Source organism: Bufo gargarizans, chromosome 6 (assembly GCF_014858855.1).
Source record: "Bufo gargarizans isolate SCDJY-AF-19 chromosome 6, ASM1485885v1, whole genome shotgun sequence".
In the NCBI taxonomy this organism is placed as follows: Eukaryota; Metazoa; Chordata; class Amphibia; order Anura; family Bufonidae; genus Bufo; species Bufo gargarizans.
This window is the reverse complement of record NC_058085.1, coordinates 386,794,026-386,808,902: the sequence shown is the minus strand read 5'-3', so window position 1 is coordinate 386,808,902 and position 14,877 is coordinate 386,794,026. Positions and strand designations below refer to the sequence as shown.

The window sequence follows — 14,877 nt, the reverse complement described above, 5'->3', positions numbered from 1 at the left end:
GTGTCATAGGTACAAAACTGCTGACAGGGGTTTTCAAACAGGATTTTACGGGATAACCTCTTAAATCCTAAATTTACAGAAAATCAAATCCCCTTCACTGTTCTCTCCATCTTATCCTGCGATGCCACTTGTGATACTGCCCGGAGCTTCCCCGTAGACCGCAGATTTGCTTGTGTTTCCATCCCAGACGGCATTGCTCGCTGCAGTTTACATATTACATTTCATTACCATTAGACGCCGCGCTCTTTCCTGCTAACAGACTGTTTACAGCGGCTTGTATAACGAGCGGCTCACGTTTCACGCCGGCACAGGCGCTGACGAGCAGCAAAGAGTGATTTTGTTTGCCTTAATATGGAGACCCAAGTGACTTGCAGCCAGAAGAAACAACCTCAAAGACTAACACGTTTTCCACTAGTGTTTATTACATCCGTGAAGCGTCCATGACTAGTTTCTGCCGCGCTCCTTAATGTGATTTGTTATGGGCTGGAAGGCGAGGATCGTAAGCTGTAGATGGTCTTAAGGCGGTATTACACAGCCCGATGTGGCAGACGATTGTCGAGAGGGAAGCTTTCCCTCCCGGCAATCGCCTGCTCACTAGTGGAGGAGACCCCTGTTATTACATGCATCGATCTCCTCCGCAGCATGGGGAGGAGCGGATCACTATGCCACTGCTTGTCCCCATGTTGTATAGTGGTTTACTGGCAAGAGATTGTTATTAGACATCACGATCCGCCGCATGCAAATGATAATTTTTTTTAACATGTCAAAAGGTTTGGATTGACCAATGATCAAATGTTTGCTCGTTCATCGGGCAATCAGCGGCAGTATTAGGCTATTTTCACACTATTGTTTCTTTTTTACGGTTTTGAGATCTGTCATACGGTCTTAATATCGGGGAAAAAAACTCTTCCGTTTTGTCCCCATTCATTGTCAATGGAGACATAACGTAACTGAACAGACTGGAATGCTCCAAAATGCATTCCGTTCCGTTTGGTTGCGTTACCATACCGGAGAGCAAACCGCAGCGAACTGTGGTTTTCTTTCCATCTGAAACTATCTGACACAATAGAAAACTGATCCGTCCCCCATTGACTTTCAATGGAGTTCATGACGGATCCGTCTTAGGTATGTTAAAGATAATACAACGGATGCAGACGGTTGTATTATCAGTACCGGAAGCGTTTTTGCTGAGTCCTGACAGATCCAGCAGAAATGCTAGTGTGAAAGTAGCCTAATACTGCAAGATGATCACTAACGAGCATTCATGTGAACACTCATTAGCAATTATCTCCTGAAAAACTGTGTTTTTAGACCACTGTCCTATGTGTGTCCCCTATTTATAGACTGCTGTCCTATGTGTGCCCCCTATTTATAGACTGCTGTCCTATGTGTGCCCCCTATTTATAGACTGCTGTCCTATGTGTGCCCCCTATTTATAGACTGCTGTCCTATGTGTGCCCCCTATTTATAGACCGCTGTCCTATGTGTGCCCCCTATTTATAGACCGCTGTCCTATGTGTGCCCCCTATTTATAGACTGCTGTCCTATGTGTGCCCCCTATTTATAGACTGCTGTCCTATGTGTGCCCCCTATTTATAGACTGCTGTCCTATGTGTGCCCCCTATTTATAGACTGCTGTCCTATGTGTGCCCCCTATTTATAGACTGCTGTCCTATGTGTGCCCCCTATTTATAGACCGCTGTCCTATGTGTGCCCCCTATTTATAGACTGCTGTCCTATGTGTGCCCCCTATTTATAGACCGCTGTCCTCTGTGTGCCCCCTATTTATAGACCGCTGTCCTGTGTGTTCCCCCTATTTATAGACTGCTGTCCTATGTGTGCACCCTATTTTATAGACTGCTGTCCTATGTGTGCCCCCTATTTTTAGACTGCTGTCCTATGTGTGCCCCCTATTTATAGACTGCTGTCCTATGTGTGCCCCCTATTTATAGACTGCTGTCCTATGTGTGCCCCCTATTTATAGACTGCTGTCCTATGTGTGCCCCCTATTTATAGACTGCTGTCCTATGTGTGCCCCCTATTTATAGACCGCTGTCCTATGTGTGCCCCGCTTCCCCTTGTCCTAGGCCTTGGCTCCACATTGTGATAATGGTTGTGTCTCGGCTGTAGTCCGTATTCAGGGCACAGTGAATAATGTCCCCATTACCCTGGTTGTATTTAATAACTCTAATGAGAAAGTATACTACTCTTTATTGGTACAAATAAGATTTGGAAGGGGTACAGTCCTCACTGCCTATTCTATTTTACAGCTACTAATTGTAAAGATTATAATAATGAATAATAATAATATTAACAGGGACTCCGTGGCTGTACCTATAAAAAGTCTGTGTGTGCCGATAGGATGCATTACTGCACTCCTGGAGTCCTCACCGATCAGCCATTATCTGCAAAAGAACCCTGCAGCAAGTGTTCATTTTCACTACAGCTCCCCAACAGGAGACATGAAGCATTACATTGAGCCTGTTGATATAAATGGAATGTCCGTGTAATGCAGTCCTCCTGACTAATTGATGGAGCCAGACAACCCCTTTAATTCGGTACAACAAGAGGGACTCTGCTGGCACAAGCCATTGTATGGGCTGATATAAGATCTTCCGTATCAGCAGGTCATAAAATATTCATAATACTGTAGACTACGTGAGAAATGAGTATAATGCACGCCAGAAAACCATAATAACCGGAAATTTTCTTTCTGTCTTCCAGTGATCTCAGCGAGAACATGATCCAAGCGATTCCAAGGAAAACTTTCCGGGGAGCTACAGAACTTAAGAACCTGTAAGTCCATAACGTTCACATTTAGCCTCAGTAATGTCAATGGTTGTGAAACTACAACTCCCAGCATGCTCTCCAGATAGATTAGAGACCTCCATTGTTCCATGTCTGTCTGTTATCAACTGTTAATTTGCTAACCGTGTTCAGGAGCAGAAAACATTGCGGTCACTTGTGGAGCACTTATTGTATATGCCATTTGGCTTAAAAAGAGAATCAGTAAACCGCCATATGGTATAAACACGACATATACTGTGAAAGCATGAAAAGTGCGTCTAAAATGAGTCATAAGGTGTGCCAAATGTAATAAAGACGGTTGTTGTTTTTTGTTGCAAAGTATTGTTGTTTACGTACGCCAACCATGAGGCGGGTGATGCATGAATGTCTTATGTGCCTCATGGTTATCGCGCCACCTGTGCCGGTTTGATAAATCTGGCCATTTCCATTGACTATTAAATGTATATACAACTGAATAATCATCGGTCTAATTGAGTCATTTCTTTACAGACAACTGGACAAGAATCAGATCAGTTGTATCGAGGACGGAGCGTTCCGCGCTCTTCGGGGGCTGGAGGTTTTGTAAGTATATGGCAGCCGTCCAGTTCATAGGATTTCTGTTTGGTGCCTCTATTTATATACATATATATTGTACATTTATATATTGTCATGATAGAACAGGGAAAATAAAGGGAATAGAAATTTCCACACCCGTTTTATATCCTTTGTCGACTACAGAGTGTGGGCTGTCATATATACTGTGGTAGCCTGCATTCTGCTCAGTATTCCACAATGGTACTGGTGAGTATTTGAATTCCCTGTGTCTGCCTGATGCTGTTATTGATACTTTCTTACAAATCTGGTCATAGATGAAGTATTTGCTTTTTGTGATCTACTGAAAAACCAGTCTGGATTTTGATTCGCTAGCTCTGGAGATTACTCAGATCACGTAATCACCCGCTTCTTGTAGTCGTATCCTGCAGCCATACTCCCAATCTGCCCGCTACTTCTTCCCTTCCATCCTTCCATCTGTCCCCTACTTATATACATTCTGGCACAGATGGATGGCAGTACTGCTAGGCAAGACTACACAGGGTTTGTTTGTAGTCTGTTACCATGGAGACCGTTCTGCCTTGAAGCTTCAGACACAAAAATATATAATATTTGTAATAAAGATAATTTGGGAAGTTTCTTCTTTTTTCTATTTTAGAGGTGTTGAAGCAAGAAAATAAAATGTTTGCCAGGGCGACATCGTGTGGTATTAGAAAAATTGGTCTCCCTTAAAGGAGAAGTCTGGTAATATTAAAGGGGTTGTCTCATCTGAGAAGACGGGCGCATGTCGCTAGTATAATGCACCCGTTGCCTGATAGATGCAGGTCCGCACCTATATTGAGAACCGTGTGGGCCAAAGTGGTGGCTGGAGGACTCCGGTCCGGCCACCACTAAGCGCTCTCCCCATAGAAGTGAATGGGAGCCCACCGCGCATGACCGGCCCCCGCTCCCATTCATTTCTATGGGCACGACTGAAAGTGAACGGAGTGTGCCCTCCACTACTTTCGGGGCTTCGTTTAGGAGATAGGTGAGGATCCCAGTGGTGGGACCCGCACCCTAGACAATGGGGGCACAATCTTTAAATTATACCCTATCCACAACCATAAGATAGTGGATAACTATAAGTGGTGGTCCTACTAGTGGGACTCCCACCGATCTACTCAGCTCTCCCATAGAAATGAATGGAGCGGCTGAGCGCATGCCCAACCAGCTACTCCATTCATTTCGGGCTCCACAGGGTACGGATCCCCCATTCTCGTGATTTGTGGTGGTCCCAGCATCTTGGAACTCCACCAGATAGGGGATAACTTAATATAACCGGACTACCCCTTTAATTCCTCCAATACCGCCCCCCTTGTCAATGGGCTGTGTCTAAAATTGCAGCTCTGCTCCAAGCACAAGACTAGGGCTACAGAACAAGATCAAATCCATAGACAAACGTGACGGCTTTTCTCCAAAATGCCTCATACTAATTGTTTAGTGTGAAGAGACAGTTTCTAGAATTCTTTTAAAGGGGTTGTCCCACCATAAGAACTTACCTCTTCTCCACAATACAGAGCCCCACTTTCTCCAGCAGTGTCTTATAGGTTGGATGCTCAGCCTTCACTTCTTTCACTTAAGGGACCCTGAGACCCCGTTCTTGTGATCACTGGGGCTTTCAGCTAAGTCGGACCCCCATCGCCCAGATGCTCATCATCTACCCAATGCGTGGCTGATAAGCTCTTATGGTGGGATGACCCCTTTAATGAAAAAAATCATATGATTGCAGTTACACATGTAAAAAACACGATAATTGCTTTTACATTCAGGTTTCAAAGGGGGAATACAAAATGGTAGCCTAAAAGGGACATTCCATAATGTGGCCAAAATACAGCGGACGGCGGATGCGGTAGCTGATATGGAGGACACGGCGTTTGTTGGCTGCACAAGTCTGTGTTTTTCCAGACGTCCCTTTATTGCAGCGCTCATTAAAGAGACGGCTGGTAAATTGCTGTCAGTTGTGGTTTTTCTCACATTTTCGTCTTGGGAACAAGGCAGCGTATTCCCTCCAAGTCCTCAGATCCGGTCTCCAGTAAAAGTGATGTGCCCGTACATGTGCTCCGGGGAATCTCGCCCTCCCTTATCCCTGTCATTTTTAGCTCTGTGTGATTAAAATGTTCTCATCCTTCTTTCAGAACCCTCAACAACAACAACATCACCACAATTCCAGTTTCCAGTTTCAACCATATGCCGAAACTGAGGACATTGTAAGTAACAGGGGTGGTGGTCCGGGAGGATGACATCTATTAATTGCTGGGGCAGTATTATAGTAGTTCTATTCTTGTACATAGGAGCAGTATTATAGTAGTTCTATTCTTGTACATAGGAGCAGTATTATAGTAGTTATATTCTTGTACATAGGAGCAGTATTATAGTAGTTATATTCTTGTACATAGGAGCAGTATTATAGTAGTTATATTCTTGTACATAGGAGCAGTATTATAGTAGTTATATTCTTGTACATAGGAGCAGTATTATAGTAGTTATATTCTTCTACATAGGAGCAGTATTATAGTAGTTATATTCTTCTACATAGGAGCAGTATTATAGTAGTTATATTCTTGTACATAGGAGCAGTATTATAGTAGTTATATTCTTGTACATAGGAGCAGTATTATAGTAGTTATATTCTTGTACATAGGAGCAGTATTATAGTAGTTATATTCTTGTACATAGGAGCAGCATTATAGTAGTTATATTCTTGTACATAGGAGCAGTATTATAGTAGTTATATTCCTGTACATAGGAGCAGTATTATAGTAGTTATATTCTTGTACATAGGAGCAGTATTATAGTAGTTATATTCTTGTACATAGGAGCCAGTATTATAGTAGTTATATTCTTGTACATACGGGCAGTATTATAGTATTTATATTCCTGTACATAGGAGCAGTATTATAGTAGTTATATTCTTGTACATAGGAGTAGTATTATAGTAGTTATATTCTTGTACATAGGAGCAGTATTATAGTAGTTATAGTCTTCTACATAGGAGCAGTATTATAGTAGTTATATTCTTGTACATAGGAGCAGTATTATAGTAGTTATATTCTTGTACATAGGAGCAGTATTATAGTAGTTATATTCTTGTACATAGGAGCAGTATTATAGCAGTTATATTCTTGTACATAGGAGCAGTATTATAGTAGTTATATTTTTGTACATAGGAGCAGTATTATAGTAGTTATATTCTTGTACATAGGAGCAGTATTATAGTAGTTATATTCTTGTACATAGGAGCAGTATTATAGAAGTTATATTCTTGTAGATAGGAGCAGTATTATAGTAGTTATATTCCTGTACATAGGAGGCAGTATTATAGTAGTTATATTGTTGTACATAGGAGAAGTATTATAGTAATTATATTCTTATACATAGGAGGCAGTATTATAGTAGTTATATTGTTGTACATAGGAGCAGTATTATAGTAGTTATATTGTTGTACATAGGAGCAGTATTATAGTAGTTATATTCTTGTACATAGGGGCAGTATTATAGTAGTTATATTCTTGTACATAGGAGCAGTATTATAGTAGTTATATTCTTGTACATAGGAGCAGTATTATAGTAGTTATATTCTTGTACATAGGAGCAGTATTATAGTAGTTATATACTTGTACATAGGAGCAGTATTATAGTAGTTATATACTTGTACATAGGAGGCAGTATTATAGCAGTTATATTATTGTACATAGGAGCAGTATTATAGTAGTTATATTCTTGTACATAGGGGCAGTATTATAGTAGTTATATACTTGTACATAGGAGGCAGTATTATAGTAGTTATATTCTTGTACATAGGAGGTAGCATTAACCAAGTTTGTCATTTAATTAGACATGCAATAAAATATAAAATTATTTAGTAGATTGTTTTAGATTAATGGATTACTTCTACAGAGGACATAAAATGTACCATTATACCGTCTGTTTGTTTACCAGTCATTTGGAATCGTGGGAAGTACTTAAACCATTTTATACTAATGGTTGGTTGGGTAGTGTTCTCTGAAAGTCTTTTAGTTATTACTTGAAATTTAAATTGCTGCAAGCATTAGACAGAGAATGGAAAAATTGCAAGACAAATTAATTTTATATTAGTTTTTTTATTGCATTTTTCTGTTTGTTGCTTGCCTTTCTTATGTCATGTGGTTTTGCTGTATGTTCTTCTGTTTCCAGTTAAAAGAAATAACTGAGAAAGCAAACAAGAAGACAATGGCTATAATTAAAACATGAAATACGAAGAAACGGAAATCATTGTAATGCACCTTGGCCTGGATGTATTTCCATGTTCCAAGTATTTCTTTAAAAAAACAAAAACAAATTGTGGATCAACAATACCAAAGTGTAGTGACAATTCTTAAATATAGTGTAGTTTTTTTTCCCCGATACAGCGCCATTATTGTTCATGGACTGCGCCTGGTATTGCGGCTCAGCCTCATTTACGTGAATACAGGACAGGAGAAGGCTCACTTCTGATGGTTTTATGTCACCGGTGATTGTCTAATATTAGGACTATGCGGTTTAGATCCCTCTGCATGGAAACAAAAAAGTATTTCCGGTCACTGACAGCAAGCAGAAATCCTGAAAAATGTACACCCAAAGTATATTAGAAAGTTGATGAAGTTTTTTTATTTTACATTGATTACTCTTAGGCCACTTTCACACGAGCGTGACTGATTGGCTCCAGATGCGTTCAGGGTGCGTTCAGTGAAATTCGCAACATTTTGCAAGAAAGTTCAGTCAGTTTTGTCTGTGATTACGTTCAGTTTTTTTTTGCGCGGGTGCAATGCGTTTTTCACACGCATGATAAACTGAAGGTTCACAAACAACATCTCTTAACAACCATCCGTGATAATCGCATTGCGTCCACACTTGCTTGCGGATGCAATGCGTTTTTCACTAAAGCCCCATTCACTTCTATGGGGCCGGGGCTGCGTGACAAACACAGAATATAGAACATGCTGCGATTTTCACGCAATGCAGAAGTGATGCCTGAAAATCACCGCTCATGTGCACAGACTCATTGAAATGAATAGGTCAGGATTCAGTGCGGGTGCTATGCGTTGTAAAACTTGCTCGTGTGAATGGGGCCTTAAAGTCAATCTTCACTTTTTTCCTGCTGTTTTATGCTCCAGCGTGCTGTGCTGATTAATGTATTTTTACAGAGGATCAAAGCTCCATTTCTTTAATACAGAGCTCCTGCATAGTTTTATAGTTAAATGATAAAAGACTGGCATCTACAGCTGCCAATAGGGGGAGCTAAGGAGCTTACTGTATACGGTTTTATTATTGCGATGTGTAATTGTGCAGTATGTTCCCCCTAGTGGTGGCAATCAGAATTTTCTCATTGAACCAAAGCCTCTTTGCCCTAATGATCCCCCCCACACCCAATTATATGGCAATTAAAGTGGCAGGCAACCATTTTAATATAGAATCTGCCACAGCAATGAGCTTAACGTTACAGGTCAAGCTTCCAACCCCCTCCCCCCGAGACTCATTTAAGGTTTGAAAGGTAGCCAGATATTCCAAGAAATGAATGGAATCTTAGTCTGGTGATAGTGCTGCTTAACAGCATAAAGGGGGTGGGGGGGGGGGGTCTCGAGCTTTATTAATTAAGCACCTTTTCCACTTTTTCCAATTGACTTGATTGCAATTCCAAATACAACCTATGGACAGGGGTGGCGCTGTTTCTGGAAAAGCAGGACTTTTTTGTGAGTTCCTTTGATTATTTCCCAACGGAGAATACTGGAAGTAGGAAGGATGTCACGGTATTGTCCCCAATAACATGCTCTACAAAGAGGCGAACGCGCACAGGCACTGTAAATGATTCATTTCCTATTAATTAAGAATTGCCTGGTATTTTGTTACCAGGACGGAGGCTCGCCGGCGTTTAGAGGGGACGCTTCGCTGCTGTCGTGTGTCATTTTGCTGGCGGTAAATGGAATGTCACGCATGACTAGCAAGAGGCAGTAAAAGCTTTATCCAGTAATAACTCCGTTACTCATGCAATATGTAATATATCCTAATCCTATTGCAGCCTGTTACTCTGTGTGTTGAGATGGAATTATTATTAGCGCAGGGAATAAATGAGCCTCTTCCGTATTTCCATGACAATGCCCTATCTGGCGGTATAGGCTGCGGTGGGATTGTAAGGAGCCTGGAACGGGCCAGTTAAGAGACCCACATTGCTCAGCGCAGTGAGCGGGATGAGGAGTTTTCTCGGCAACATCTTCAAGGCGTTTATTAATTCTCCGGCTTTAGATAATATTCAGTTTATTCTGCTTTTTTAATAAAACATGAGCCTTTAGAAGAGATTCTGCTCCGTAGGTGTGCGCGCAGCCTGTGGATGGCGGGTAGGATGAATCCCGGCTGTCAGCATCGCAGTCCGGTTACTTGCAGAGACGGCGTTCGTTTGTACGGCAGTCAAACAGTCCACTTACACATTTGATGTATATTGGCCGAATTTGGAGATTTTGGCGGCACCGGACAACCTCCTAAGGCCTCATGCACACAACCGTAATTCGGGTCCGCATCCGCAGTTTTTGCAACTCAGGTGCGGACCCATCCACTTCAATGGGGCCGCAATAGATGCGGACAGCACTCCGTATGCTGTCCACATGCTTTGCTCCGTTCCGTGGCCCCGCAAAAAAAATATAGCGTGTCCTATACTTGTCCGTTTTGCGGACAAGAATAGGCATTTCTACAATGGGGCGCCCGTTCCGTTCCGCAAATTGACATAAAATGTATATTCACTAAAGATCAGCAAATCAATTACACTAAATCGTAAATCATCTTGAATTTCCCAAAAAGTTTGGATTCTAATGAACCTGAATTTTTTGTGAATTAGATAGAGAAATATATGAAAATGAGCTCATCTTGCATCTGTCGGCATCAGAAAATTTAAAAGTCTCTCCCAGTAATCCAGAGGAGCGTTTTCTCAAAATCTCTGCTTGCTGTCAGTAAATGTCAACATGCTGCCTTGTTCATATCCAGAGGCTGATGTCTTGGTCACAAAGCTGCCCGTGAGAAGGACATTATCAGGACCTTTTCAGTCGTAACAAACTGAGAATGTTACAAAGAAACACCAGAAAAGCGCAATCCACAGCCTGCCTCTGTAAACGGAAGAAACATACTTACCTGCTCCCATCCTCCACGCTGGCTCCTGCATGTTCCCGTCTCTGGACTGCTTGCATCTAGTGCTGCATGGTCATATGCTCCGCTGCAGCCAATGTACCGCTTGTAGCCACGTCACTGCTGAAGCCAGTTAATGGCTGCAGCAGATCATATGATCATGTGACGTCCTTGCAGTACCGCATGTAAACAGTATGGGGACCAGAATGTGAACATGCAAAAGCCAGCACGGAGGTTCGGAGCAGGTAAGTATGAATCTTCTATTTACAGATGCAGGCTGTGGGCGTTTAGATAAAAAATAATTACTTTACTCCCGGAGGACCCCTTTGAGTATTTGTACTAAACTTGCATTTTCATTCTGTGCTCTTCTGATTATCTGCCCGTTGTCTTCCTTCCAGCCGGCTACATTCCAACAACTTGTTCTGTGACTGTCACTTGGCCTGGCTTTCTCAGTGGCTTCGGCAACGACCAACCATTGGGCTCTTCACACAGTGCACAGCGCCGTCCCAGCTCCGTGGCCTTAACGTGGCAGAAGTCCAGAAACACGAGTTTAGCTGCTCAGGTCAGACTTCTTTTTATTCCTTGTTTCTCCACATTTATGGCTTCTTGACTGAAATCATCTAGTATAAATGACGTGTAAAAGTCAGGATCAGTACAGGGTAAGTAATGTAAGTACACAGTGACTGCACCAGCAGAATAGTGAGTGCAGCTCTGGGGTATAATACAGGATGTAACTCAGGATCAGTACAGGATAAGTAATGTATGTACACAGTGACTGCACCAGCAGAATAGTGAGTGCAGCTCTGGGGTATAATACAGGATGTAACTCAGGATCAGTACAGGATAAGTAATGTAATGTATGTACACAGTGACTGCACCAGCAGAATAGTGAGTGCAGCTCTGGGGTATAATACAGGATGTAACTCAGGATCAGTACAGGATAAGTAATGTAATGTATGTACACAGTGACTGCACCAGCAGAATAGTGAGTGCAGCTCTGGAGTATAATACAGGATGTAACTCAGGATCAGTACAGGATAAGTAATGTATGTATACAGTGACTGCACCAGCAGAATAGTGAGTGCAGCTCTGGAGTATACTAGAGGATGTAACTCAGGGTCAGTACAGGATAAGTAATGTAATGTATGTAAACAGTGACTCCACCAGCAGAATAATGAGTGCAGCTCTGGAGTATAATACAGGATGTAACTCAGGATCAGCACAGGATAAGTAATGTATGTACACAGTGACTGCACCAGCAGAATAGTGAGTGCAGCTCTGGAGTATAATACAGGTTGTAACTCAGGATCAGTACAGGATAAGTAATGTGTGTACACAGTGACTGCACCAGCAGAATAGTGAGTGCAGCTCTGGAGTATAATACAGGTTGTAACTCAGGATCAGTACAGGATAAGTAATGTATGTACACAGTGACTGCACCAGCAGAATAGTGAGTGCAGCTCTGGAGTATAATACAGGTTGTAACTCAGGATCAGTACAGGATAAGTAATGTATGTACACAGTGACTGCACCAGCAGAATAGTGAGTGCAGCTCTGGAGTATAATACAGGATGTAACCCAGGATCAGTACAGGATAAGTAATGTATGTACACAGTGACTGCACCAGCAGAATAGTGAGTGCAGCTCTGGGGTATAAAACAGGATGTAACTCAGGATCAGTACAGGATAAGTAATGTAATGTATGTACACAGTGACTGCACCAGCAGAATAGTGAGTGCAGCTCTGGGGTATAAAACAGGATGTAACTCAGGATCAGTACAGGATAAGTAATGTAATGTATGTAAACAGTGACTCCACCAGCAGAATAGTGAGTGCAGCTCTGGAGTATAATACAGGATGTAACTCAGGATCAGTACAGGATAAGTAATGTATGTACATAGTGACTCCACCAGCAGAATAGTGAGTGCAGCTCTGGAGTATAACACAGGATGTAACTCAGGATCAGTACAGGATAAGTAATGTAGGTACATAGTGACTCCACCAGCAGAATAGTGAGTGCGGCTCTGGAGTATAATACAGGATGTAACTCAGGATCAGTACAGGATAAGTAATGTATGTACACAGTGACTCACCAGCAGAATAGTGAGTGCAGCTCTGGAGTATAATACAGGATGTAACTCAGGATCAGTACAGGATAAGTAATGTATGTACACAGTGACTCCACCAGCAGAATAGTGAGTGCAGCTCTTGAGTATAATACAGGATGTAACTCAGGATCAGTACAGGATAAGTAATGTAATGTATGTACACTGTGACTCCACCAGCAGAATAGTGAGTGCAGCTCTGCAGTATAATACAGCATGTAACTCAGGATCAGCACAGGATAAGTAATGTATGTACACAGTGACTGCACCAGCAGAACAGTGAGTGCAGCTCTGGAGATTAATACAGGATGTAACTCAGGATCAGTACAGGATAAGTAATGTAATGTATGTACACAGTGACTGCACCAGCAGAACAGTGAGTGCAGCTCTGGAGTATAATACAGGATGTAACTCAGGATCAGTACAGGATAGGTAATGTAATGTATATACACAGTGACTGCACCAGCAGAATAGAGAGTGCAGCTCTGGAGTATAATACAGGATGTAACTCGGGATCAGTACAGGATAAGTAATGTATGTACACAGTGACTGCACCAGCAGAATAGTGAGTGCAGCTCTGGAGTATAATACAGGTTGTAACTCAGGATCAGTACAGGATAAGTAATGTATGTGCACAGTGACTGCACCAGCAGAATAGTGAGTGCAGCTCTGGAGTATAATACAGGTGTAACTCAGGATCAGTACAGGATAAGTAATGTATGTACACAGTGACTGCACCAGCAGAATAGTGAGTGCAGCTCTGGAGTATAATACAGGATGTAACTCGGGATCAGTACAGGATAGGTAATGTAATGTATATACACAGTGACTGCACCAGCAGAATAGAGAGTGCAGCTCTGGAGTATAATACAGGATGTAACTCGGGATCAGTACAGGATAAGTAATGTATGTGCACAGTGACTGCACCAGCAGAATAGTGAGTGCAGCTCTGGAGTATAATACAGGATGTAACTCAGGATCAGTACAGGATAGGTAATGTAATGTATATACACAGTGACTGCACCAGCAGAATAGAGAGTGCAGCTCTGGAGTATAATACAGGATGTAACTCGGGATCAGTACAGGATAAGTAATGTATGTACACAGTGACTGCACCAGCAGAATAGTGAGTGCAGCTCTGGAGTATAATACAGGATGTAACTCGGGATCAGTACAGGATAGGTAATGTTTGTACACAGCGAGGGTCATTTATCCACAGTTTTACACCTCTTATTGGCATAAAATTTTTGTACAATGACTTTTTACCGACCTTCTTAAACCCCCATGTGACTATTTGTTGTACGGTGTTTTTACACTGTATTCGATACATCGGAATGTCAGGGGAGTGGCGGTGGCCAGGGCTGGGACTCCGTTCCTGGCAAAGTTTTTCACCAAAAAATAGGTTTTCCAAAAGATGTGCCTCATTTTTGGATGCCCTGTCATAAATTAGGCAGCAGCATCAATGTAAAAAGTACAAAAAAAGGCAGCCTTAATAAATGATATCCAGTGACTCAACCAGCAGAATAGTGACCATTAAAGGGGTATTCTGGCTTTACAATATTTATGGTCTATCCTCAGTGATGGTGGGGGCCAACTGTTTGAAGGGACAGTAGCACTCGTGCCAGCGCTGCACCCTCTTTAATGCTTACATGCACAGTCTACATAGTGGAGGCAGTACCAGGTAATTACTGCTTTATCCCAGTTAAAGGGGTATTCCCATCACATACAATGGGGGCATAGCCCTAGGATATGCCCCCAATGTCTGATAGGTGCGGGTCCCACCTCTGGGACCTGCACCTACAAGGAGAACGGAGTGGGGAGAGATGTGGCTGGAGGACCCCGGGTTTCACTGGGTTCGTCCACCACCAAACGCTGCTCCCATACAAGCCCCTGCTCCCATTCATTTCTATGGGGCAGATGGAAATAGCTGAGCCAGCGCTCGGCTGTTTTTGGCAGCACCATTGAAATTAATGGAGGGCGGCTGTGCATGTGCAGTGCGCCCTCCATTCATTTCCCCTCTCCGTTCTCTTGTAAGTGTGGGTCCCATCAGACAATGGTCCTATCAGACGATGGGCGCATATCCTAGCGTTATGCCCCCATTGTATGTGATGGGAAAACCCCTTTAATTGACTCTAATATTTATACATTAGGCCTCATGCACACGAACGTATTTTCTTTCCGTGTCCGTTCCATTTTTGCAGACCGTATGCGGAACCATTCACTTCAATGGGTCCGCAAAAAAATGAAAGTTACTCTGTGTGCATTC

General features: G+C 42.4%; 1 protein-coding gene across 1 annotated transcript in view; it reads left to right on the top strand.

Annotated features, from left to right (window-relative positions):
* SLIT1 (slit guidance ligand 1) overlaps nucleotides 1–14,877 on the top strand; it is a 298,983-nt gene that overhangs the window by 196,103 nt on the left and 88,003 nt on the right. The window contains exons 5-8 of the mRNA XM_044296791.1: nucleotides 2,725–2,796; nucleotides 3,298–3,369; nucleotides 5,514–5,585; nucleotides 10,905–11,068. Coding sequence (XP_044152726.1) covers nucleotides 2,725–2,796; nucleotides 3,298–3,369; nucleotides 5,514–5,585; nucleotides 10,905–11,068 — 380 coding nt within the window. The remainder of the gene's footprint in view (nucleotides 1–2,724; nucleotides 2,797–3,297; nucleotides 3,370–5,513; nucleotides 5,586–10,904; nucleotides 11,069–14,877) is intronic.